The sequence below is a fragment of the Schistocerca nitens genome, chromosome 1, assembly GCF_023898315.1.
Source record: "Schistocerca nitens isolate TAMUIC-IGC-003100 chromosome 1, iqSchNite1.1, whole genome shotgun sequence".
In the NCBI taxonomy this organism is placed as follows: domain Eukaryota; kingdom Metazoa; phylum Arthropoda; class Insecta; order Orthoptera; family Acrididae; genus Schistocerca; species Schistocerca nitens.
In genome coordinates this window covers 480,046,619-480,071,562 of record NC_064614.1, presented here as the reverse complement: position 1 = coordinate 480,071,562, position 24,944 = coordinate 480,046,619, and the positions used below count along the sequence as shown (strand labels likewise).

The following is a 24,944-nucleotide window of genomic DNA, read 5'->3' as shown; positions in this document are numbered from 1 at the left end:
CTTCCTCCAAGAGCAAATCATTGTTCTTAGCTCCCTTTCCTTCCTTCAGTTGGGCTTAATGCATAGGCACTTTTAACTCCTGTTTTTATTAATGTTCTAAGATTTCTGACATGGGTGCATATGACCTTAGTTGTTTTTGCACCCTAAAACAAAACAAAACCGGTCTGATGTGGTGGTCCACATTCTACTGGGCTGCTCTAATTTAACTAAGAGTACATTGGCCTCATCAGCCATTTGAGGGATTAGAGGGATACCTCGCTGCTGCCCCATCCCAGGGGGCCCATTTGCTGCCCTTGCTTGATGGTCTGGCCTGGCCTGGCCCATGCGCTTCCCACCTTTTTAACTCGTATTATTTTGCATCTGTTGGCTTACTGTCTTGTCACCATTGTTCTCTTTTCTGAGATTTTATTAACTTGTCTGCATTGATAGTTTTCTTGTGGTAAAGGAGGATGGGGAAACACAAGTCGCATACAGAGAAAGCATCTCTCATTGTACAGCAGGTCATGAGGGGCCTCCAGCTACTTTCTGGGCAGAGTTTAACCCTCTTACCTCTCTCTCTTCTACTTACTGTTATCGGTTGGTTTTATAGTGGAGGAAATCGGTATAAAGCAGGGTTCCTATGAAATAATTAAATGTCTGAAGCAACATATATTGAATTTATTATGAAAGTAGTAGATACATATAAGACATAGACAATCATGATGGGCTTACGTAATTCTTTCGTAACACAAGTGCCCATGCCTTTATATTTATTTCTTCTACTGTAATGATTCTTTGTTACTATCAGGTTTACCAGGATTGCCTTCTGTGTCCTCTTTCTGGCTAAGCATATAGGTTAGAGGGAATGATGACCACGTACTTTGGTCTCTTTAAGTCCATCAATCCAATCAGATCCTTTCTACTGCAGAAATGACAAGTTGAAGATGTCTGCCTGTGATTCACCTCTGCCAAGCCGGATCATATGATGAACCATACAGACTGCAGACTGCTTCAGACACTTTTCTCATTTCACAAGGTGGTCTCAGGCCCTGATTCAGTTCATAATCAGATGATTAAACACCTGGATGTTACTCAAATGCTGTGTCTGCTCTGGGTCTTCAACTGTATTTGGCTCAAAGGTGTCTTCCCTTTGCAATGGCAAGACAGTATCATCATCCCCATCCTTGAGGAAAGGCAAAAACCTCATGTCTCATGACAGCTAACAACCCCTTGGGCTCACAATTGGGCTCTGCAGACTGCTTGAAAGGGTGACTGCCCACAGATTTTCCTTGGTTCTTGAGTCTCAAAGCTTTTATCCACCTACTGGTACGGTTTCTGGGAGGGATGCTCAACAACTGACCATCTGGTCCAGAAACAGCTATTTTCAGGCATTTTTCTAAATGTCAACACCTCAGTGCAGTCTGTTTTGACCTACATATTGCATATGACACTGCTTGACGCCGTCACGTTTTACTTACTCTACATGACTGGGGTTTCGAGGCTCCCTGCCAATATTAATTTGTATGTCTTTATCCCAGATATTGTTGTGGGAGTGAATTGGTATTTCATTCAGCTCTCCATGTATCCAAGAGAACGGCATCGTACAGGGTTCTGTCCTGAGTGTCACACTCTTCCTTATTGCAATCAATGGATTAGTGAAATCTGTTGGGCTGCTGGTCACTACATGCTGATGACCTTTACGTTTGATACAGCTCCCATTCCATAGTCCCAGGTGAATACCAGCTCCTCGGTACCCAGAACTCTCTGTGGGTACAGAGGATTTGGAAGTAGTTTCACAGACCCATTTTTTGGGCCTTTTTTCTTTATAAGGAGCCGAGTTGGCTGCCCCATATTTGTCAAAGATTAGTTGCATGTGAAAACTTAAGACTCTTTTTCTTGCCCGTACCTTTTGTGGTGTAGATTGTGCTACCATTCTCTGTACTTACAGGGCCCTGGTCTCATCCCAACTGGATGGTGGTTGCCAGGCTGCATGGAGTTCTTTTAGCCCCTGACACATTCTGGACTGACACTCCAGATTTGATCTATCACTGTAAGTTTCACGACCTTCACATGGAACTTATTGGTAGTATCTTTGTATACACTGATGAATTTTGGACTGACCATGGTGTCGGACTTGTCTTCCTTGCTGAAGTTTGGATCTTGCCTCTTCAGTTCCAACAGGACCAACTCTTGGTCTCCTGTGCCATCACTGGGTGCGCAGAAGGGCGATTGTCCCCGCCTCCTTCTCTCACGTTGTATCAACTGCAATGGCGACCGTGCCGCCTTCTCTCGAGATTTTCCTTGTATCTTGATGAGCAGACTGTCCAGGATATCAGGGTAAAGCAAAAAGTTCCTCACCCGGTCACTCACATGTTATTGGCAAGTCGCAAACCCTGCTTTCTACCGTCTGGCACAGTCCAGTTTTTTCAGCTGCCTCTTTCATAAAAAGCTGAGTTAGCCTCTGCATATTTGTCAACTACAGACCAGTTGCGTGCACAGGCTTAATGCTCTACACTTCCTTGCCCACACCTCTTGGGCTGTGGATCATGCTACTCTTCTCTGTGTTTACTGGGTGCTGGTCTTGTCCCAGTTGGACTGCTATTGGGAGGTTTATGGCTTGGCAACACCTTCAGCTTTTAAATTGTTTGACCCAGTCCATCATTGTGACATTTGACCGGACTATTCCCAGTAGCATTCTCCTTGCTGAAGCAGGAATCTTCACCTTCTGTTCCACTGGTACCAACTGTTGCTCACTTAAACGATTACCTCCTGACAGTTTCCTCCTCATTCAACGTACCATATTCTTTTTGCTTATGAGGGGCATCGACCCCAACACCCGCCGTTGAGTGGGATTACTATTTTGGACTGTACCTAGCAGCCTTGTACCAGGACTTCCATTAACCTCCAGAGAACGTACTCCCCTTTTTTTCTGCGCAAGCCCCTCCCCACCTCCGGCCCCTCCCCCTCACCTCCCCACCTCCGGCCCCTCCCCCTCACCTCCCCACCTCCGGCCCCTCCCCCTCACCTCCCCACCTCCGGCCCCTCCCCCTCACCTCCCCACCTCCGGCCCCTCCCCCTCACCTCCCCACCTCCGGCCCCTCCCCCTCGCCTCCCCACCTCCGGCCCCTCCCCCTCGCCTCCCCACCTCCGGCCCCTCCCCCTCGCCTCCCCACCTCCGGCCCCTCCCCCTCGCCTCCCCACCTCCGGCCCCTCCCCCTCGCCTCCCCACCTCCGGCCCCTCCCCCTCGCCTCCCCACCTCCGGCCCCTCCCCCTCGCCTCCCCACCTCCGGCCCCTCCCCCTCGCCTCCCCACCTCCGGCCCCTCCCCCTCGCCTCCCCACCTCCGGCCCCTCCCCCTCGCCTCCCCACCTCCGGCCCCTCCCCCTCGCCTCCCCACCTCCGGCCCCTCCCCCTCGCCTCCCCACCTCCGGCCCCTCCCCCTCGCCTCCCCACCTCCGGCCCCTCCCCCTCGCCACCCCACCTCCGGCCCCTCCCCCTCGCCACCCCACCTCCGGCCCCTCCCCCTCGCCACCCCACCTCCGGCCCCTCCCCCTCGCCACCCCACCTCCGGCCCCTCCCCCTCGCCTCACCACCTCCGGCCCCTCCCCCTCGCCTCACCACCTCCGGCCCCTCCCCCTCGCCTCACCACCTCCGGCCCCTCCCCCTCGCCTCACCACCTCCGGCCCCTCCCCCTCGCCTCACCACCTCCGGCCCCTCCCCCTCGCCTCACCACCTCCGGCCCCTCCCCCTCGCCTCACCACCTCCGGCCCCTCCCCCTCGCCTCACCACCTCCGGCCCCTCCCCCTCGCCTCACCACCTCCGGCCCCTCCCCCTCGCCTCACCACCTCCGGCCCCTCCCCCTCGCCTCACCACCTCCGGCCCCTCCCCCTCGCCTCACCACCTCCGGCCCCTCCCCCTCGCCTCACCACCTCCGGCCCCTCCCCCTCGCCTCACCACCTCCGGCCCCTCCCCCTCGCCTCACCACCTCCGGCCCCTCCCCCTCGCCTCACCACCTCCGGCCCCTCCCCCTCGCCTCACCACCTCCGGCCCCTCCCCCTCGCCTCACCACCTCCGGCCCCTCCCCCTCGCCTCACCACCTCCGGCCCCTCCCCCTCGCCTCACCACCTCCGGCCCCTCCCCCTCGCCTCACCACCTCCGGCCCCTCCCCCTCGCCTCACCACCTCCGGCCCCTCCCCCTCGCCTCACCACCTCCGGCCCCTCCCCCTCGCCTCACCACCTCCGGCCCCTCCCCCTCGCCTCACCACCTCCGGCCCCTCCCCCTCGCCTCACCACCTCCGGCCCCTCCCCCTCGCCTCACCACCTCCGGCCCCTCCCCCTCGCCTCACCACCTCCGGCCCCTCCCCCTCGCCTCACCACCTCCGGCCCCTCCCCCTCGCCTCACCACCTCCGGCCCCTCCCCCTCGCCTCACCACCTCCGGCCCCTCCCCCTCGCCTCACCACCTCCGGCCCCTCCCCCTCGCCTCACCACCTCCGGCCCCTCCCCCTCGCCTCACCACCTCCGGCCCCTCCCCCTCGCCTCACCACCTCCGGCCCCTCCCCCTCGCCTCACCACCTCCGGCCCCTCCCCCTCGCCTCACCACCTCCGGCCCCTCCCCCTCGCCTCACCACCTCCGGCCCCTCCCCCTCGCCTCACCACCTCCGGCCCCTCCCCCTCGCCTCACCACCTCCGGCCCCTCGCCCTCGCCCTCGCCCTCGCCCCCGCCCCCGCCTGTGGATGGGACGGTTTCCGTCACTTGCATAGGCCCAGTGGCACATGCTTGCTGCCTTAACCTATTTCTCTCATTTTGTTTTTATTATTGGCAGTTCAACTGATATCCATTATGTTTTTAGTCTTATCACATTTACTATTGTGAATCTCCCAATTAGGAGGCATCATTTGCTCTGAAACTGTCTTCGCCTGTAATTGGGTTGCCAGAGGTTGTATGTAGGTGGAATTTCTTTTGCGTTTAGTGAGCCCTGGGAGACCCTGAGTCTGCTCTGACCTACAGATGTTTAAAAATATTGAAACACAGTGAGAAATGTGTGTTTGAACATACATGGAAGTACTAGCAAAACCTGCAGGTTGCGCTGTTGTATTTGACCATTAACAACACCTATGCAATATCCTCAATACATGAAAAGTGTCAGCCATAGTCAGAACATTGTTCTGTGTGGTTGTGAATGCATTACGTCAGAGCTAAGCGAATTTGAACATGACTGAGGGAGCTGAAGTGTGTGGTGTTTTAAAGAAGAGGATTGTGACGAAAGAAAAGATACTGAAAACCGCAAAAGTCACTAGACAACTGAAGGTCCCATGGTCAAACACTGTCAGCATCAGAACAGCATGAAGGGAGTTCCACTAGCAGAGAATGGCAGGGCAAACTGGAATTCCAAGACAATTCATCAGTGATGCAAATGCCCATAACAGGAAAATGTGCTGCTGAAACCATGAAACCTGGACTATGGAGAAATGAAACAGTCATTTGATCAGATGATTCTTGCTTCATGCTGTTTCCAACTTACGACTGACTTTACTCACCAACAGTAAACCAAGCCAGAGGTTCAATTAATTCTTGGGCAGCCATATCGTGGTATTCGATGAACCGTTCAGGTCCATCCCATCGTACAACGTTTGTTCCCCAATGGGAAGGGTCTCTGTTCATACAGCTCACATCACCCAGGGCTGTTTTTGCATGAGGATGAACTGTCCCGTCTCCCTTTAGTCTCCACTCATTGTCCATGCCCTGTATGTACCAGGCCAATCCATATAATTCTCCAGGAACTGCTTCTCAGTCCTGACATCACTATTGCCTTCAGTGCCTTGATTTTACCACTCATACATATTTTTATCATCAGAACATGTTTCAGGCAGACATCACTGACTCCAAAGAACTACCTCTGGACCGTGGGACTCGATAACATCTTTATTTTGGTCCTTAACACACCAACCAGTCAACCTAAAATCAATCCCATCCTCCCCTATCTTCTCAGTCTCCAGTACATGATAAATTCTCAGCAAACTTCCTTACATAAATAAAATTATTTTGGTGTGGTAAAGTCACTAATATCCATTCTGTGTCTAATGAGCACAAAACCTGCCAGACCAGTGATGACAAAAATAAGAAGTCAGAAAACGAATACCTCAGATCACCATACTAGATTTCTTGAACCAGGTACCGCAACGAATATGCTGCCAAAAGGCTTTTTCACTATGTCATTTCGTATATTCGTCTGTTTCTAAAAGTGGCAGGTATCATTAATTTCATACGTGTGGCACTAATTAGGCCATACTGTTATAAAAACTTAATGGTGTTACCCACGTAACACACTGAGCGAGGTGGCGCAGTGGTTAGACACTGGACTCGCATTTGGGAGGACGATGGTTCAATCCCGCGTCCGGCCATCCTGATTTAGGTTTTGCGTGATTTCCCTAAATCGCTCCAGGCAAATGCCGGAATGGTTCCTTTGAAAGGGCACGGCCGACTTCCTTCCCCGTCCTTCTCTAATCCGATGACACCGATGACCTCGCTGTCTGGTCTCCTTCCCCAAGCATCAACAACAACAACAACAACAACCCACGTAACAGTAAAAAATGTCGTTCAACAAGTAACGATTAAATTTGTTATATCCATGTTGGCAACTACTAATAATCATAATCCAAAAACTAAATGGTCTCACTACTATCTATCTTCAGGTACTCACTAATAACAGGATAATAAATTACAAGAACTCTATATTAAACTTTATAGAGCCCCATCACAGGCTACCAAATGCCCACTTCACACACACGAATCATTTCAAATACATCATCCATGCACGACATCACATATCACAACATTAAGGGGGGCCATTGATGAAAAACACACACTATTTCAAAAATGCACCAAAACCACAGTTTTGGAGATAATGGCAATGAAATTTTTTACCACACTTCACATGAAAGTAACACATTTACATATAAAATCCTTTGATTATATATATATTCAACTTTTTTTAAATGAGATTTGAAGTTTTATTTTCAAAAAATAATGTATGTTCCTTTTTCTCAGAAAGTATTCAAGAGATTTCTACAAAAATTTCTGTTTCATCTCTCTATATGTTGTAAGCTTCTCTCATGAGGTTTTTGGAATAGGTCAAATAGGAGAATTTTCATAATTTTTTAATTATAATTCCACAAGTACAATTTTAAATTCATGCAAAATTCCAAGAACATTGCCCCATATCTCAGCTTGCAATCAGAATTCCAAAATTTGCTCTTGAGACAGCGTTTATTAGGTTTACAGAAACATGTGTATAAAATTTTATAATTCTAGAATTCATAGACTCTGAGGAAAAGGTACATAAACTTAAAAAAACAATCTTTTCAGGAAATGCAATTTAAAGTTCAGTTTCCCCCCCCCCCCCCTTCCTTATGTCACTTCTTCAGAAGGGATCTTTGTAATCTGGGTCGTCTTTCCCTTCAAGGCTTCTCTTCTGTTTCTTGTTGTCTGTCTTCTTACCTTTACCAGACCTTCAACTGAATTTTCAGCTGCAGAGACGAGCTGTAAATCTATTTCTCTCAGGATTTCTGGAGTAAAATTTTCTATCTTGAAGCCCATTCTTTCTAATACCGTCATCCTCCCGACGTTCCCATCACTAAATACAGTAACTGCATCATAAGTTGCAGTTCTGACAACTGTAGCAGATGCAAATTTGTTTTTAGGGCATTGTTTCCATATGAGTGAATTTAGAGGATCATTTGGATTTTGCCATGAACACACTTTTTGAGAAGTGCAGGATCAGCCAGAGGTGATCAATAAAACCAAAGAGTGTGTATCACGGCCTTCTAGATGTATCCCGCACATGTTGGGTTGAAAGTAATACACAGAATCGTTTACTGAGCTGGTATTGAAGTGCTGCTTCAAAACGTGGGCGTGGCAGGGAGGGCGCATCACACTTTTAATTAATTTTCAGGCACTTTGGATGCAATTTCAACATTGAAACTTTGGGAATTTATTGTCCATGAGTTGTACTAACAAATAAAAAATAAATGGAAAATTGACATTTTTGGTCAATTTCATCAACGTCCCCCCTTAAGTCAAGAGAAAACTGAACCCTGGTACTACACAGTTTGGTTGGCCCTGCACACACAAATCATTTGAATTAGAGGAGGAGAAAACATAGGGAGAATAGTATGCAAACCAATCAGTTCAGAGTTAGCTTATATGTAAATATATTTTGTCAGTTATTTTAGTTGATATCTTAACTGTGAACTTAGTTAGTGAGAAGTGTTACCAATTAATTAGTAACTTGGAAAATGTCAGTGCCCTTAAAAATAAACTCCTAAAAGCGACCCATACTTGCCATCAACAGTATTAAGACATGCTGGTGAGCCAAAACATTATGACCACTTGCTTCATAGCAAGATGGTCCACCTTCAGAATGCAATACAACACTGATTCTGCATGGCTTTGACAAGTCCTTGGTAGGTTTACAGAGGTATCTGATACCAGAGGTCTATGCAAAGATCACACAATCCCAGTAAATTACAAGCCACTAATTAGACAGAGTGGATCTGATGCCAGATAGAATTCCAGATATGTTCTATCAACTTCAGGTCAGGCAAATTTGGTAACCAAGACATCAATTTAAGTTAACTATCATGTTCCTCAAATAACTGTTGCACGATTCTGGCGTTGTGACATGGACAGTTACCCTGCTGGAAGACGCAGTCACGGTTGGGGAAGACCTCTAGCATGAAGGGGTGTAGTTAGTACTCTATAATGTTTATGTAGTCAACAGCTGTTGTGTTACCTTGTCTTAAAATAAAAGGTCCCATGGGAGCCCATGTGAATGTCCCTCATAGCATAATACTATCTCCACCGACCAGGGTCAGTGGTGCAATGTTTGTTTTGAGCAGCCATTCACATGGATAATGTGGTATCTGGACACAACCATTAACTCGATGTAACAAGAAACATGATTCATCTGTGCGGGTGATAAATTTCCATTGATCCATGGTCCAGTCTTGATGATCCTGTGCCCACTGCAGTTGTAATTTGGCATGTTGTTGCGTTAATGTATGAACATGAGGGAGTCATCCGCTTTGGATCCCCTTGTTCAACAGTGTACCCTAAATTGTTTGGTCTGAAACTCATGTACTTGCAAAGTTGTATTCGGTGTGGGATCACACTTCCGAAGAATTTTTTAAATGACCCTATATTCACCATTGACTGTATTATTTATTGTAATGTTGACTACTGCAATTTCACCCTTTGGTCATTTTCCAAGTGGTAACAGGTGTTGAAAACTACTGCTTTGTTTTCAGCACCTGTAACCACTGGCATTCTACGGATCGGAGCATGGAATGTCAGATCCCTTAATCGGGCAGGTAGGTTAGAAAATTTAAAAAGGGAAATGGATAGGTTAAAATTAGATATAGTGGGAATTAGTGAAGTTTGGTGGCAGGAGGAACAAGACTTCTGGTCAGGTGAATACAGGGTTATAAACACAAAATCAAATAGGGGTAATGCAGGAGTAGGTTTAATAATGAATAAAAAATAGGAGAGTGGGTAAGCTACTACAAACAGCATAGTGAATGTATTATAGTGGTCAAGATACACGAATCCCATGCCTACTACAGTAGTACGAGTTTATATGCCAACTAGCTCTGCAGATGACGAAGAAATTGAAGAAATGTATGATGAGATAAAAGAAATTATTCAGGCAGTGAAGGGAGACGAAAATGTAATAGTCATGGGTGACTGGAATTCGACAGTAGGAAAAGGCAGAGAAGGAAACGTAGTAGGTGAATATGGATTGGGGCTAAGAAATGAAAGAGGAAGCCACCTGGTAGAATTTTGCACAGAGCATAACTTAATCATAGCTAACACTTGGTTCAAGAATCATAAAAGAAGGTTGTATACATGGAAGAATCCTGGAGATATTAAAAGGTATCAGATAGATTATATAATGGTAAGACAGAGATTTAGGAACCAGGTTTTAAATTGTAGGACATTTCCAGGGGCAGATGTGGACTCTGTCCACAATCTATTGGTTATGAACTGTAGATTAAAAGTGAAGAAATTGCAAAAAGGTGGGAATTTAAGGAGATGGGACCTGGATAAACTGACTAAACCAGAGGTTGTACAGAGTTTCAGGGACAGCATAAGCGAACAATTGACAGGAATGGGGGAAAGAAATACAGTAGAACAACAATGGGTAGCTCTGAGGGAGAAAGTAGTGAAGGCAGGAGAGGATCAAGTAGGTAAAAAGACGAGGGCTACTAGAAATCCTTGGGTAACAGAACAAATATTAAATTTAATTGATGAAAGGAGAAAATATAAAAACGCAGTAAATGAAGCAGGCAAAAAGGAATACAAAGTCTAAAAAATGAGATCGACAGGAAGTGCAAAATGGCTAAGTAGGCATGGCTAGAGGACAAATGTAAGGACGTAGAGGCTTGTCTCACTAGGGGTAAGATATACAGCCTACAGGAAAACTAAAGAGACCTTTGGAGAAAAGAGAGCCACTTGTATGAATATCAAGAGCTCAGATGGAAACCCAATTCTAAGCAAAGAGGGGAAAGCAGAAAGGTGGAAGGAGTATATAGAGGGTCTATACAAGGGCGATGTACTTGAGGACAATATTATGGAAATGGAAGAGGATGTAGATGAAGATGAGATGGGGAAATAAGATACTGCGTGAAGAGTTTGACAGAGCACTGAAAGATCTGAGTCGAAACAAGGCCCTGGGAGTAGACAACATTCCATTAGAGCTACTGACGGCCTTGGGAGAGCCAGTCCTGACAAAATTCTACCATCTGGTGAGCAAGACGTATGAGACAGACGAAATACCCTCAGACTTCAAGAAGAATATAATAATTCCAATCCCAAAGAAAGCAGGTGTTGACAGATGTGAAAATTACCGAACTATCAGTTTAATACTAAGTCACAGCTGCAAAATACTAACACGAATTATTTACAGACGAATGGAAAAACTGGTAGAAGCCGACCTCGGAGAAGATCAGTTTGGATTCCGTGGAAATGTTTGAACACGTGAGGCAATACTGTGACCCTATGGCTTATCTTAGAAGCTAGATTAAGGAAAGGCAAACCTACATTTCTAGCATTTGTAGACTTAGAGAAAGCTTTTGACAATGTTGACTGGAATACTCTCTTTCAAATTCGGAAGGTGAAAGGGGTCAAATACAGGGAGCGAAAGGCTATTTACAATTTGTACAGAAACCAGATGGCAGATATAAGAGTCGAGGGGCATGAAAGGGAAGCAGTGGTTTGGAAGGGAGTGAGACAGGGTTGTAGCCTCTCCCCGATGTTATTCAATCTGTATATTGAGCAGGTAGTAAAGAAAACAAAAGAAAAATTTGGAGTAGGTATTAAAATACAGGGAGAAGAAATAAAAATGTTGAGGTTCGCCGATGACATTGTAATTCTGTCAGAGACAGCAAAGGACCTGGAAGAGCAGTTGAACGGAATGGACAGTGTCTTGAAAGGAGGATATAAGATGAACATCAACAAAAGCAAAACGAGGATAATGGAATGTAGTCAAATTAAATCGGGTGATGCTGAGGGAATTAGATTAGGAAATGAGACACTTAAAGTACTAAAGGAGTTTTGCTATTTGTGGAGCAAAATAACTGATGATGGTCGAAATAGAGAGGATATAAAATGTAGACTTGCAATGGCAAGGAAAGCGTTTCTGAAGAAGAGAAATTTGTTAACATTGATTATAGATTTAAGTGTGAGAAAGTCATTTCTGAAAGTATTTGTATGGTGTGTAGCCATGTATGGAAGTGAAACATGGACAATAAATAGTTTGGACAAGAAGAGAATAGAAGCTTTTGAAATGTGGTGCTACAGAAGAATGCTGAAGATTAGATGGGTAGATCACATAACTAATGAGGAAGTATTGAATAGGATTGGGGAGAAGAGGAGTTTGTGGCACAGCTTGACTAGAAGAAGGGATCGGTTGGTAGGACATGTTCTGAGGCATCAAGGGATCACCAATATAGTATTGGAGGGCAGCGTGGAGGGTAAAAATCGTAGAGGGAGACCAAGAGATGAATACACTAAGCAGATTCAGAAGGATGTAGGTTGCAGTAGGTAGTGGGAGATGAAGGAGCTTGCACAGGATAGATTAGCATGGAGAGCTGCATCAAACCAGTCTCAGGACTGAAGACCACAACAACAACAACCATTGGAAATTGCAGTAGTTGATATTGTAGTAAACAGCACAGTTGATGATTAATATGAAGTCATTTAAAAAAGTTGTGCGTGCACCAACATTGTACTCTGTCATCCGATCTGCCTCAAATCGTGCATATCCTGCTTTTGTGGGGAAATTTTTGAGCTTCTCATTTTATGATGAGATATGGATGCCCATCTCCTTGTCACCCTCTCATGCTTTTACTGTCCTTCAGCCACTTCCTATAGATATTGAAGACAGTAGTATGTGAACAGCTGAACAGCTTCACTGTTTTTGGGATGCTCATTCCCAGGCACTGGGCTATAACAATCTACCCTTTGTCACTTGAGTGAGTGGATTATTCTATTTGCAGCCCATATCACTCAAGTGATTCCCCATTTGTCTCTGCTCTGTTTGCAGTGGGCAGTGGAATAATGTTTTGGCTCATCAGTGTATATTATCTAAAGCTTTTGGCCTTATTTTGGTAAAAACTATTATTTATATTTCTCTTCCAAATCGTGAATTGAATCCAGTAGTTGCCTGTTGCAGCATTGGTGGGCAATATTTCTGGGTAGTTGCTGTTTCACTAGTATCTCTATTGCTCTGAGGATTTTTGAAATTGCAGGAAGTTTCTATATCAAAAATTCCTCTCTCTCTCTCTCACACACACACACACACACACACACACACACACACACACTCTCTCACTCTCTCTCACACTCACACTCACACACAAACACACACACACAATTGCTATTGGTATATTGCTATTGTATCCGTAACAAGAATCTTAGTTTTCTGTGTTTTAGGAGATTGTGTCTTAAGAAGTATCAGTGTCATTTTCTTTGTTAGAAAATGGGAAGGATTTCAGATGTGCAAAAAAAAACTCTCGATAGTGCTTTTCTTAGGTGTGTTCACAAACCTTGTCATACGTCTTGGAGGTCAGTTGGTTTTGCAGTTTTTCTTCTATCAGTGTTTCCCGTAGCATTAAATTCTGTTTGTGCCTTGTGTTGGATTTATGGTGTAATCTTAGGTTTGGAAATATGTTGCTAGACATGGATTCAAAACAGATATTACTATTTGATCATCATATTTCAGTGGTAGTGCCTGATCCTTGAATCTGGTTCTTCAGGTTTATGTATGAAGAGCATTCAGTAAGTAATGCAACAATTTTTTGCTCGGCCAATTTCAGTTGAAAAATCGCAGAATTTGTTGCGTGATATCGTGGAATATTCCTGCTTCAGCTCCTATAGTTACATGAACTTCTGATAGGTGATAGTGCTATTCATGGTCTCCAAAAAGGCATCTGTAATGGAGACGTGTTCCAAGAAGAGTGCTGTCAATGAGTTTCTTTTGGCAGAAAATCAGAGCATTGCAAATATTCACAGATGCTTTCAGAATGCCTGGGGAGACCCATTAGTGAACAAAAGCATGGTGAGTCATTGGGCGAGGTGTCTGTCATTGCAACAAGGTTGTGCAAACCTGTCCGATCTCCCATGTTCTGACCCACTGCACGCAGCTGTGACCCTGCAGTGTTTGAACATGTGGACACTCATTCGATTCATTCGAGGTGACTGACGGATCACAATCAAACATCTCGTTGCACAACTGTATATCTCTGTTAGTGGTGCTTACACACTTGTCCACCAGTTGGGTCACTCAAAGGTGTGTGCCTGCCCCTTTCCTTGCTGCCTATTATAAGACAATAAAGAGCAAAGAGGGACCATCTGTGTGAAATTGCTTGCGGATTACGAGGCTGATCATGACAAGTTTTTGTCAGTCATCATCCTATGCTATGAAACATGTGTTCATCAATTCATACTCGAAACAAAACAGCAATCCACCTCTCCTTCGTAGAAAAGTTCAAAGCAGCATCCTCAGCTGGTTGTCATGGCGACAGCTTCTTGTACTCTGAAGGGGTTATTGTGTTTGGTGTTCTCCCTCATGGTGCAATTATCAACTGTGGATTGTATTGTGCTACCATCATGAAACTGATTAGATTAGATTCAGCTTTCATTCCATAGACCTAAAAAATGAGATGATTCTTGTGGGTGTGTAACATGTCAGAAAGTATTACATAAAAACATAAAAAATACGAATATAATACTTACTATCCTGGTCATTTGTCAGGGATTGTCAAAGAGGTGAATACAGTGCAGTAAACTGGAACAGCTAATATTTACAGAATGAAACATTGTTATGCACTATTGAAGAAACAACTACAGTGTGTTTGTTGCAACAAAAATGAAAATGAGCTTCTCCTTTTCTGTGACAATGCAAGGCCTCACACAGGTCTGTCCACCCAAGAGCAGCTCACATAAAGGTGGGAAATAATATGTTAATGGAATCCTGAATAAAACCAAACCACTTTCAGAAAAAAAATGTTTTGCATTAGTTGTTGAGCTTCCCTCATATATTCTCCATAACTTTTATCTTTTATATGGAGGCTCTTTATATAGCACATGGACTGCTGTCATTTTTGAGTAATAGTATGAGACAGTCATCTCAAATTGCTCCCAACTGAACCTTAATCAGCCAACAAAAAAATACGAGGTGTAAGTGAGACTTTGTTTTCAGTGTGTCTTAGGATAACTCATGAATTTTTTCCCACATTCTTACTCATCAGTGTGTTCACCCTTAGTGGCATGGATAATGTCTAGTTGTAATTCCATTTTAGTGGCATGGATAATGTCTAGTTGTAATTCCATTTCTCACCACATACAATCCAAGATCTCTATAGGGACAAGTTCAGATGCATTGTGAATGCGTTCTTTCAAGTCCTGTAGGTCTCTGTGATTTGGTACATCGGATCCTTTACAAAACCCCACGGGAAGAAGTCTATGGTGTGAGATCAGGGGATTGTGGCAGCCATCAAATTGGACCATCTTGGCCAATCCACCTATCTGGAAACTTTTCATCTAGAAATTGGCAGACATCTAGGGACCAGTGGGGTGGTGCTCCATCCTGCAGGAATATGACAGCATGTTGCAGGTGTTCCAGTTGTGGCACAGCAACCTCTTATAACATGTCCAGGTAAACATCACTGTTGATGACAGACTTCATGAAAAAGAATGGATCAATAATGAAACTGTGCATTAGTCCGCACCAAACATTGACCATGGGACACTTTCCATTCATGCATAACACAAAGATGCTGTGAACTCCATATATATGAACGTTATGATGATTTAATTTGCTAGATACATGAAATGTTACCTCATCGGAAAACAAATATTTTCCAACAAGCTTAGCATATCCACTGCAAACCATTCAGGTTGAGGTTTGTTCGTAGGCTTTGATGCCTCAAGCAGCTGCACCTTTTAGGGATGTAGCCGTAACCTCTTATGCAAGACATTGTGCACTGTTGATCATCTCATTTCAACTATCTGTTCCCCGGCCACTGTATGCACTGATTATGTTGGACTCCTTGAAAACATCTGTTGTACCTAGTCCATGTTGGTGTGTGAAATAGATGGGTGATCCAGGTCTTGTTTATGGGGAACACTACCTGCCTCCTTGAATGAAATACGACATGCCAAGCCCAAGTAGTTGCCATCCATAGTGTTCGAAAGTTTCATTGCATTTGGGTATTGGATGTTGCCTGTATGAACCAGACCACGCACTGAGCTTTCTGCTGTAGCATCCACATTTTATCAGGTTTTGAAGTTCAATTCTGCATAAAAATTGTGTTATCTGGAAGGCAAAAAACTCTATCACATGTTGCAAACCATTTGTTAATATCTAGTATAGTCTGAAAGTTATTAAAGTCTTAAATTGTAAAGATAATTTATGGGCACCCTGTATTTGTCAGTCGAGTGCCTTAACCCTTTGTTTCCTGACATACGATAAAATTTACTTTTTAACATTTTCTTTGCAGAATTTATGCTATTGTGGCCTCAAATGATGGTAGGATTTTTTGTAAAATTTTATTTTATTTTTCACAACTTTTTTCTCTCCTGGTACTCAGAAGTACCGTCAGACTCCATGGACAGAATCACAACATGCACAGAAAAATGCTCCAATTTTTATAACTTGTACTTTATGCCACATAAATATTAAATATTTTTACATTAGAAAATTAATTAACAGAAATATGATATTTCTGAATTTTTTTTAAAATTTCGCATAAATTTATTCTAGAGCAACTTTACAATACATAGTAACTTAGCTATACGTTTTTGACAGTATATGCATATCACATATTTAGTGATACCTCATGAAATTGTAGGAAACAGTTCTTTTTCTCATTGCAGCACAAATACACTTTACACGTACTACATTGAGAATGTGGTCTCGACTGAATTTTATTTTTCGCACACATTTTGCATCGTCCTCTTTTACAACTGAACACTACAAAATGGTTCCCTCGGTTGCCAAGACGTACATCCTTCGGAACAGAAAAGCTATCCTTCCTTCTCTTTGGGAGAGTTATTTCATCTTTACCAGAGTTTCTCTTTTTGAGATTTGGAACTTGCTGTTCATTCATTATCCCAAGTGCCACAGCACGCCTGAATTCCAGCAGTGGCAGTGCCCCATGTAGATCACTGAAAATGACGTAAGCATTGACAAAAGCAATTTCTATTGCTCCCCAGAAGAGACGGTGCCACCATTTCTTTGATCCCTTGTCAAGACCATAAGTTGAACGTAATCTGTTTGCATGATCCACACCACCCATGTTTTTATTGTAATCACATACAATAACTGGACATGGTATAGTCATACTAGTTCCATCTTTCTGTTTTTCTTGTCACTACGCTCTGTTCAGTGCTATGGAAGTTTGACGCAAAATACACTACTTTATTTCCCTTCCATTGAAATACTGTTAGGTCTAAAGATGACTCTCTGTGATTTGATTTAGACATTTTTCTTTAGGTAAATTCCCTGGCAAACCTTTCCTGTTTGTTCTAATTGTTCCACAGGCAAATGTATTTACGGATTTCTGTGTGAGAAAAAGTGGACAGAACAACTAGTGAGAGGTAACGCATTGTTATACAGTAAAGCGTTCGCACAACCTGACGGTACTAATAAGTCCGCCTTATATTTTCCACTTTATCTCATTCACTTGTAACGTAATGCTTCAAACTATTATAAAAAAACAAAGAAGGTAAGTACGTACAATGGAAAACTCAACGGAAGTTTCAATAAATTGCGCACAAATTCAGGCAACACCATGGAAACAAGCACATACAATCTTCTGTTTTCACAGCAGCGCGCAAAAAACAATTTCAAGCTCTGACCGCCAGAGAGGTCTATGTATTGCACAATAACATCTATGAAACAGTAGAGCAGAGTTACTGTTACGTACCGACAGGCTCTCAGATCACGAAACTGCACCACGATAAAATAATGAGAGTCAAAACTTACTGGTACTTTTAAGTACCGTCAGGCAACAAAGGGTTAACTTAGTAGTTTTACAATGTTATTATATTTGACTTGAGAATCAGTCATATAACTTACTATTTAAGGAGTGCAGTATTGAGATTGAGATGGTGACTGAATTGTTTCAAAGTAGTTTGGACAAGTGGTGCTGTGCAGCTTGCAAGTATTATATGTATGATGATGAGTATTATATGTATGTAAATGTAAGCTGCTTATTATGAATACATTTTAAAATTGTATAAATTTGTTGAAACATTAAAGTGCATCATACTGATGGTGCATTTTCTGTGGGATGAACATCATTTATAAGACTGAACGCCACAGACATTGAACATGAAACATCCATGAATCTTGACACAGCAGTTAAATATTATTCATTGCACATAGTACAGTGTTATACTTATTAACTTGTCATCTAAATGAGCCAATGCAAATGACACACATTAAATCATGTAATGCATTATACTGAAAAATGTTCATTCCCTATGGAAAAGGGGGCAAGTTTTTGTGTCATTGCTATGTATCTGAAATAAAGCAATAATTTTTCGGATTCAAAATATCGAAATGTATCTGTACAAAAAAGGGGGAGTTGTAAATTGCAGTATCAGTGTGTCTTAGTGGATATTTTGAGGTACCATACTTGAAAAATGTTACATTACCACCTTGAGGTGCTGGTAAAATAGTTTATTTGTACAACCAGTTTATTGTTTGACCATCCAGTTCATAAAGTATTCACAGCATCATGTTAGGCAAAATATAAAATTGTATTTCTCCTAACATGATGCTGTGAATACTTTAATGAACCTGGTGATGGTCAGATAACTGAAACTGCTTGTATAACTGAAGTATTTCACCAGCAAAGGTGATAATGTGAGATTTTTCAAGTAAGTAAGTTGTGGAGCGCCACCTCCTAAAAATATGTTTTGAGGTATAGTTGTCATTCTGTTGCTGTTGTGCATTATGTTTTATATCCAAACATCGATCTGTAAACACAGTATTTTTTGAGGCCACAATGGAAATGACTTGATACAGAAATTACAGCAAAAAGAAAAGAATAGTGTGATTGTATATTTTCACCAATCATTAAATTCTACAAATGGCAAATGGAGAAAACTGAATTTTAATCCTCTTGGCTTTTGTGATGAATGATGAGTAAAATGGTTGTGCCACTGATATTTAGTAAAATTGTTTTACAGTGTTCCAATTGTTTTGGTTGGAAATAAAACTGATCTGCACATGGACCGAATTGTAAGCAGTGAGGAAGGAAAGAGGTTGGCTGATTCCTGGAAAGCTGCATTCCTTGAGGCGTCAGCAAAACAGAATGAGGTAACAAAAATTATTACATGATATTCTGAAAGCTTTATCCTGAAGTAGAAATTACATTTTAATGATCTATGTGTTCCTGGTATCATGCATCTACTGCTGCCATTTGTGCTTTAGGCCACAGTGCCATCTGCTTCTGATATTTTGTATAATTATGCAGTCAGTAATTTCCCCCAGTTTCCTAATATCTCAAATATAAATATGAGGATAATTTTATTGAATGCAACTAGAAAATTTATCATAAATATACATGGAATTTATATGTCTAGAGTATCTGTGTTTATGAACATAATGTCAGTTCACTCAGAAGAGTCATTGGATTTAATGCATAGAGTACTGGATACAAATTATGGATAAATACCAAGCAGTATGCCCAGACAATTTGATTAATTTTGCTCTTAAATAATTCTCTTTTCACTATGCCCCGTGCCACCCTCCTTCATATTGACCTCCATCTTGCAGATGGCTAACTTCTTGTGTTGATACATTCAAACTCAACAACAACAAAAAATTCTTGCACTTGGGCAATTAACATCCTAACCATGTCACCTATGCTCTCTCCTACAGCCCTGTCTTTTGTCGGAAACATAGCTTTTCCTTTTCTGGCTGAATCATTGCATAATAAATAATTCACCATTGTTTTTGCCTTCATAATAATGCCACCTGTGTGGGTTGAAAGCAGATTTACTGCCTGATTTAAGCTGGCACCTAAATAATTGCTTATCACTAACAGCAAAAGAGTGTACCTTTTGTGAAACAGTGATTGCTTAACATGTGTGTGTCGGTAAAAACACTCTAGAGCTTTGATTTTATTAAACTCTTAGTTTATGCTGATATCAACATAACCACTATTTGCCCTATCCCCCCCCCCTCCCCCCTTAAACCGTTAGCTTATGCTGAGATCAACATAACCACTATTTGCCCTATTCCCCCCCCCCCCCCCCCCAAACCATTGCAAAATTATGGTCAATACCGGATGTCCTTGTATGCCAATTCCTGTTGCTCCATAATCGCTCCTCATTTCCCTTGAGCATGGTCCAAGTGGAAGATTTATCCTCTAATAAACTCCTTTCACATCCAGTAGTAGCCCACCTGAAAGAGGAGGTTGAGAGGATTTCACTGTCTGTAGCATTTTCTGGCATACACCTGGCACCTACATGGTACTAAATTTTGAGTACCCCAAGGCATTCTTTCAGCTCTGGCTTGTCAGGTGAGTCCAGTGACAGTTGCAGTCAGGCTCCAGGGCCTGGAGACAATGGTCTCATGTGTGTGTGTGTGTGTGTGTATTTTAGCAGTCATTTTCATTCAACCTGTGACTCAATGCCTCATCTATGTGGTGAGTAGCAATCTATCCTTTCCATATTGTTGTTATTCCATTCAGGGCTTTCATTATTTGACATATTACATTTTTATGGATGGCAATTTCACAAATAAAATTCCATGCTCTCTGGTGCTGATATGAAGGGGGGGGGGGGGAACCAGCACACCTTGACCTGCAAAATTCTGTTTATTAATCCATATGCATTCTATTTTATCACTATGACGTAACAAGTAATGAAAACTATCTACAAAGGACAGGAAATCAGTGACATCAATTTTTTTTTCTCTGGATTCTGTCTAATTGAATGTGAAAACTCTGACTCAATAATATAAACTATTGCCTCTACTGAACACATACTTCATCCTTGTAATACATCAGTAAATGGACATAATCCTTCTTCATAATCATAACATTTCATTATCTTCATAATGAATCCTGAATACTTCATAATAATTCTGAATATTTGAACTCACAACTTCCTCTCATTCCAAGAGTATGTAAGTAGTGCAGTGGCCCCGTTTCGTAAGCTCTCCAATATCCCACAGACTTACTTTCCAGCTATCCTACTCCGCAAGTAATACCCTTTTGAAAAATTTCATAAAACTTCCTTCAGTAACCTGCAATTTTCCCATACAACATCTCTAGAGATATCGTTGGCTTATTCTCTGCTACCATGCACCGTGTCCTGGTGGACCTGGGGCAGTTTGACACCATGAGGACCAATGAATCGTCTTATATCCATGTGGTGCCTCAATGTATAGATTGTTTGGGTCAGTATCACATAATGTAAATACAGGAAAAAGTCTCTACCATCCTATTTTGTTGTGACACTTAGACCATGCTATACTAAGTCACTACTGAACTGCCACTGATTACATCTACCTTTACTAAGTGTGCCCAGTTTCAGTTATTCACCTAAAAGTTCCTCAAATCTGTTACCTAAACTTAATATCTACTGTATTCACTCTACCTTATAAAATTCCTGTTTGCAACAAAAACTTATGGCTATTTTGGTCTTCTCAAAAGTCCTCTCAGTACCCATGGTGTCCCATATCAAAGCCAAACATGATCTTGTTACTGGCATGTGTAATGACCTTTTTGATGGCATATCCAAAAAATTACATTGTACAACTTGGTACTTGGGGCTGAGAGACCTGGTAATTACATTCTGTGTATGTTACCTGAGATACTGGGTCAGCTCTCGGGCCATCACCAAATACAACAGAATTTAAACTCGAAATAGTGATGAACAAGGCAGTGTAAAGTTATGATGATACGAGAAAACAAGAATTCAAAGATACAAGAATGTACGCATTCCACAAGTGGAAAAAAAGCCTGTGCTGCTGCTCCCATATGTTGTTTTCCCACTTCAATCACCACTGTCATCTGAATGAAGCATACCTTCTACAAACCATCCCACTTCTGACTCCTGAATTAAGTGTTGCAGCAAGATGGGCTGTAGTATCGATTCCCCATGTGGATGCCAATGTGTAGCAGGTTGGTGATGTGATACACACTACAGATCCCTGGAAGAGACCTTGTGGTCAGGATGTTGGTCTCTCCCACCCTGGGTATCAGGGGTTCCTTTACAGCTTGAGAGACAGGAATTACTTTATGGGTAGCTGCAAACAAACAGTCTATAAACATAAACAGTTATTTATTAATCCATTAAATGTGAGCAGTCATTTGGTTGTGCCCTCATCTCTGACAGGGTTTGGAATGGCTTTGAATTATTTCTACTCAGCATGACTAACGAGCCAGGTTGCCAGCGGTGCTTCCCACTCAGCTGCTTACACAGGAATGTGCAGACTCAGAGGGCCCCCGTTCTGATGCCTTCCCTCCTGAAATGTTCCTCACCTTGTCCTTCCACTCTGCCCTGCCTCATTGCACCCCCAACTATGGCCAACTCCATGCTCCCCACCCTCCTGTGATGACTCCTTTTTTCTATCTCGTTCCCTCCGGCAACGTCCCGACTCCTTCGGTCCCTCTCCCTCTCCCTCTCCCTCTCCCTCTCCCTCTCCCTCTCCCTCTCCCTCTCCCTCTCCCTCTCCCTCTCCCTCTCCCTCTCCCTCTCCCTCTCCCTCTCCCTCTCCCTCTCCCTCTTTAGCTACACACTGCTTAACAAGTCTCTTCTGGCTTGTAGCTTCAAACCATTCACTTTCCTGAAGAAATAATTTGCTGTTAATTATTTTTTAGTTTCTGCTCAAATGTTTCTTTTTTAACTCGTACTCTTGTTCAGTTTCCACGATGAACTGTTTCTACCCTAAATGACTGTCTTTCTGGTCATTGGTAGGCAAGATTTACCGCGTACAAAAGACAACTATTCTGTAGTTGTTCATTCTTTATGGTGTAGGGCAACAGTACTTTGTTGTTAATTGCTGAAAGGACAACAGGACAGAAAATAACCCACTGAGCGGATGCTGAACCTTTATCTTTTATAGTAAGAATTGAAGTGAAGTGACAGTTTGTTACATTGTTGTTTCTTGGGATTTCACCTTTGTTGCTGCTTAAGAGAAACTAGGGGCCCTCTGCAGCTCCCCACAACTTTTTTTTCCCTTCTTTTGCGTACATATCTTGTGTTTGCAATAATTGAAGATTTTGAATATACACACAATTCTTTAAATTTGTTTAATTTGTTTTGAATTTATAGACTAATCATGTCTACATTACTTAATCTCCCTACCTTTCCTTTGCTAGTCTGTTGCAGATATTTTTCACACGGCATTGTTGGAAATAGAAAAAGCCAATGGCAATGTACAAGAAAAATCGAGTTGCATCATTTCTTGAAAGAAGATTATTTTAGCTGAAGTTGCACATATAATATACAAATGTTATTTTTTGTTTCTTTTGAATAACATTTTTATTGTAATATTGTGTTTTATAGGATTTATTTGTACCAATTTATCAATTATAATCATGTGATTATAATCTCTCAATATGCTATGTATCTAATGTGTATATTTTGTATTTAGGGATGGTATATGTTGATTTAATGTGTTGTACACTGAAATTATTTTAGAGAAATTTGTATAAAAGTTCAGTTTTAATAGTAATTTGGAAAATAATCTGTTAAATATTTTGCTTGTGTACATATGTGTAAAGGTTGATCACTTACACAGAACTGACAGGTTAGCAATATCTTTAAGATTTTGAATGACACGTCCAGTGTTACTGTGTGAATGAAACCATTTAAACCATGTAGTGCTACAGAATTCTGAATAAACTGTCATAATGGTTTATTATTGTTTTGCATATAAACCACATTTCCTCAGGAAACATATTTTAAATTGATACAGGTTTGACTCTTTTGCTGTGTGTGCCATGAGAAAGATAGATTTCAGAATGTTACTGTCTCTTGAATGGAAAATATACTCTCATTTGCAAGAGAACATAGACTGATTACTAAATAATTTACAGTTAATTCTTAGGAACCAATTCTCTGAAAAATAATTAATTTTCATGAATGTGAAAATTATTGACTCTGGAAGTATATATGTTAATTGTATTTTTAATTTTGTTTGACAAATTGAGACAGGTATACTGTAGCACTAGTCATTTTTATTCATGCTGTAGTAATCTTTAAAACAGGTTTCTCTCGCAAAATAATGTTTTAATGAGACAGAATCAAGAATGTTTATCACAGTATAAACCTTTCCTTAACCTGAAAGAACTGGAGAGCTGGGTGGTGGTAAAAATGTCGGTATCCCCTGTCCTAGTTCCCACCCCTTCCCTCTGACTCTTGCACATTTATTCAATATACATTACAAGTTTGCTTGCAGCCATTTAGTTTGAGAATTTAATGACTGTACAACTGTGTAAAAACAGTATGCTAAAGACAGAAGCAACACTATTTTGAACAAGCAGATGCCTCGCCAGAAGAATTTCCAAAGGCTTGCCACAAGTAACCATAAGTGATCCAGTCGTCTGGGATTTTATGTTGCATTCACTCTTTGCAAAGCTTAGAAAAATAAAGAATAGTCTGATGGTGTGTAGTTGTTTTCATGACCCTTGTCAAGGGAAACTAAAGAAACGATCTGGAAAAAGAAAGAGGTTTTTCTTTTAGTTCATATAGAAAGACATAAATTGTGTGAAGGAATAAAGTTATCTTTAGCATTAGGAATTTCTCTTGCTTGAAGTTCTCAAGATAAGCCAAATTCTTTTCTTTTCAACATGTTAGAAATACTCACTCAAAGTGCAGCAGGCAGATTGTTTTAGCTGATCAAGTATTCTGTTTACCTGCTGCGACACATGTGAAACATTTATGTATCTGAGATGTTGCACCTTGTCCCGTTTTCCAAGACAACATACCCTGAGATTGGAGGTATTTGTCCTGTAATTAGAGATAGTAGAACAAAACAATTAGAGCTGATATCTTTTTATTTATACAACACAACTTTTCCATGCAGGTAATAGTATTAACAAAAGCAGATCGCTCCATACAGTGTTGTCTGCAGCCGTTGTACTAGTTTCATAATTTCTTTATTTTACATAGTGAAATTATTAAAGTAACATGAAGGTAGGAGCAGAGTTAATGTTAGGAAAAGTTGGCATATTTAAAAATACAAGCTAATAGGCTACACAGAGTCAAAAAGGACTTCACAAATTTGGAATTATGCAGATTTTTATTAAGATAACTTACAGAATTACTAGATGTATCATTTTGTAGCAAACCACCTCAAATTTGGTTCACGTATTGCATCAGACCCTCATCCTGCCACCAGGAGTGCCAGTGTAGTGCACAGTTAAAATGGCTACTTTC

The 24,944-nt window shown here is 42.1% G+C and overlaps 1 protein-coding gene across 1 annotated transcript in view; it reads left to right on the top strand.

The window, feature by feature from the left end:
* The window catches only part of LOC126252153 (GTP-binding protein Rheb homolog), a 74,910-nt gene extending 51,488 nt beyond the window's left edge, over positions 1-23,422 (top strand). Inside the window, exons 4-5 of the mRNA XM_049953025.1 lie at positions 18,738-18,867; positions 22,883-23,422. Coding sequence (XP_049808982.1) covers positions 18,738-18,867; positions 22,883-22,972 — 220 coding nt within the window. The 3' untranslated portion in view covers positions 22,973-23,422. The remainder of the gene's footprint in view (positions 1-18,737; positions 18,868-22,882) is intronic.
* Positions 23,423-24,944: the final 1,522 nt, after the last annotated feature.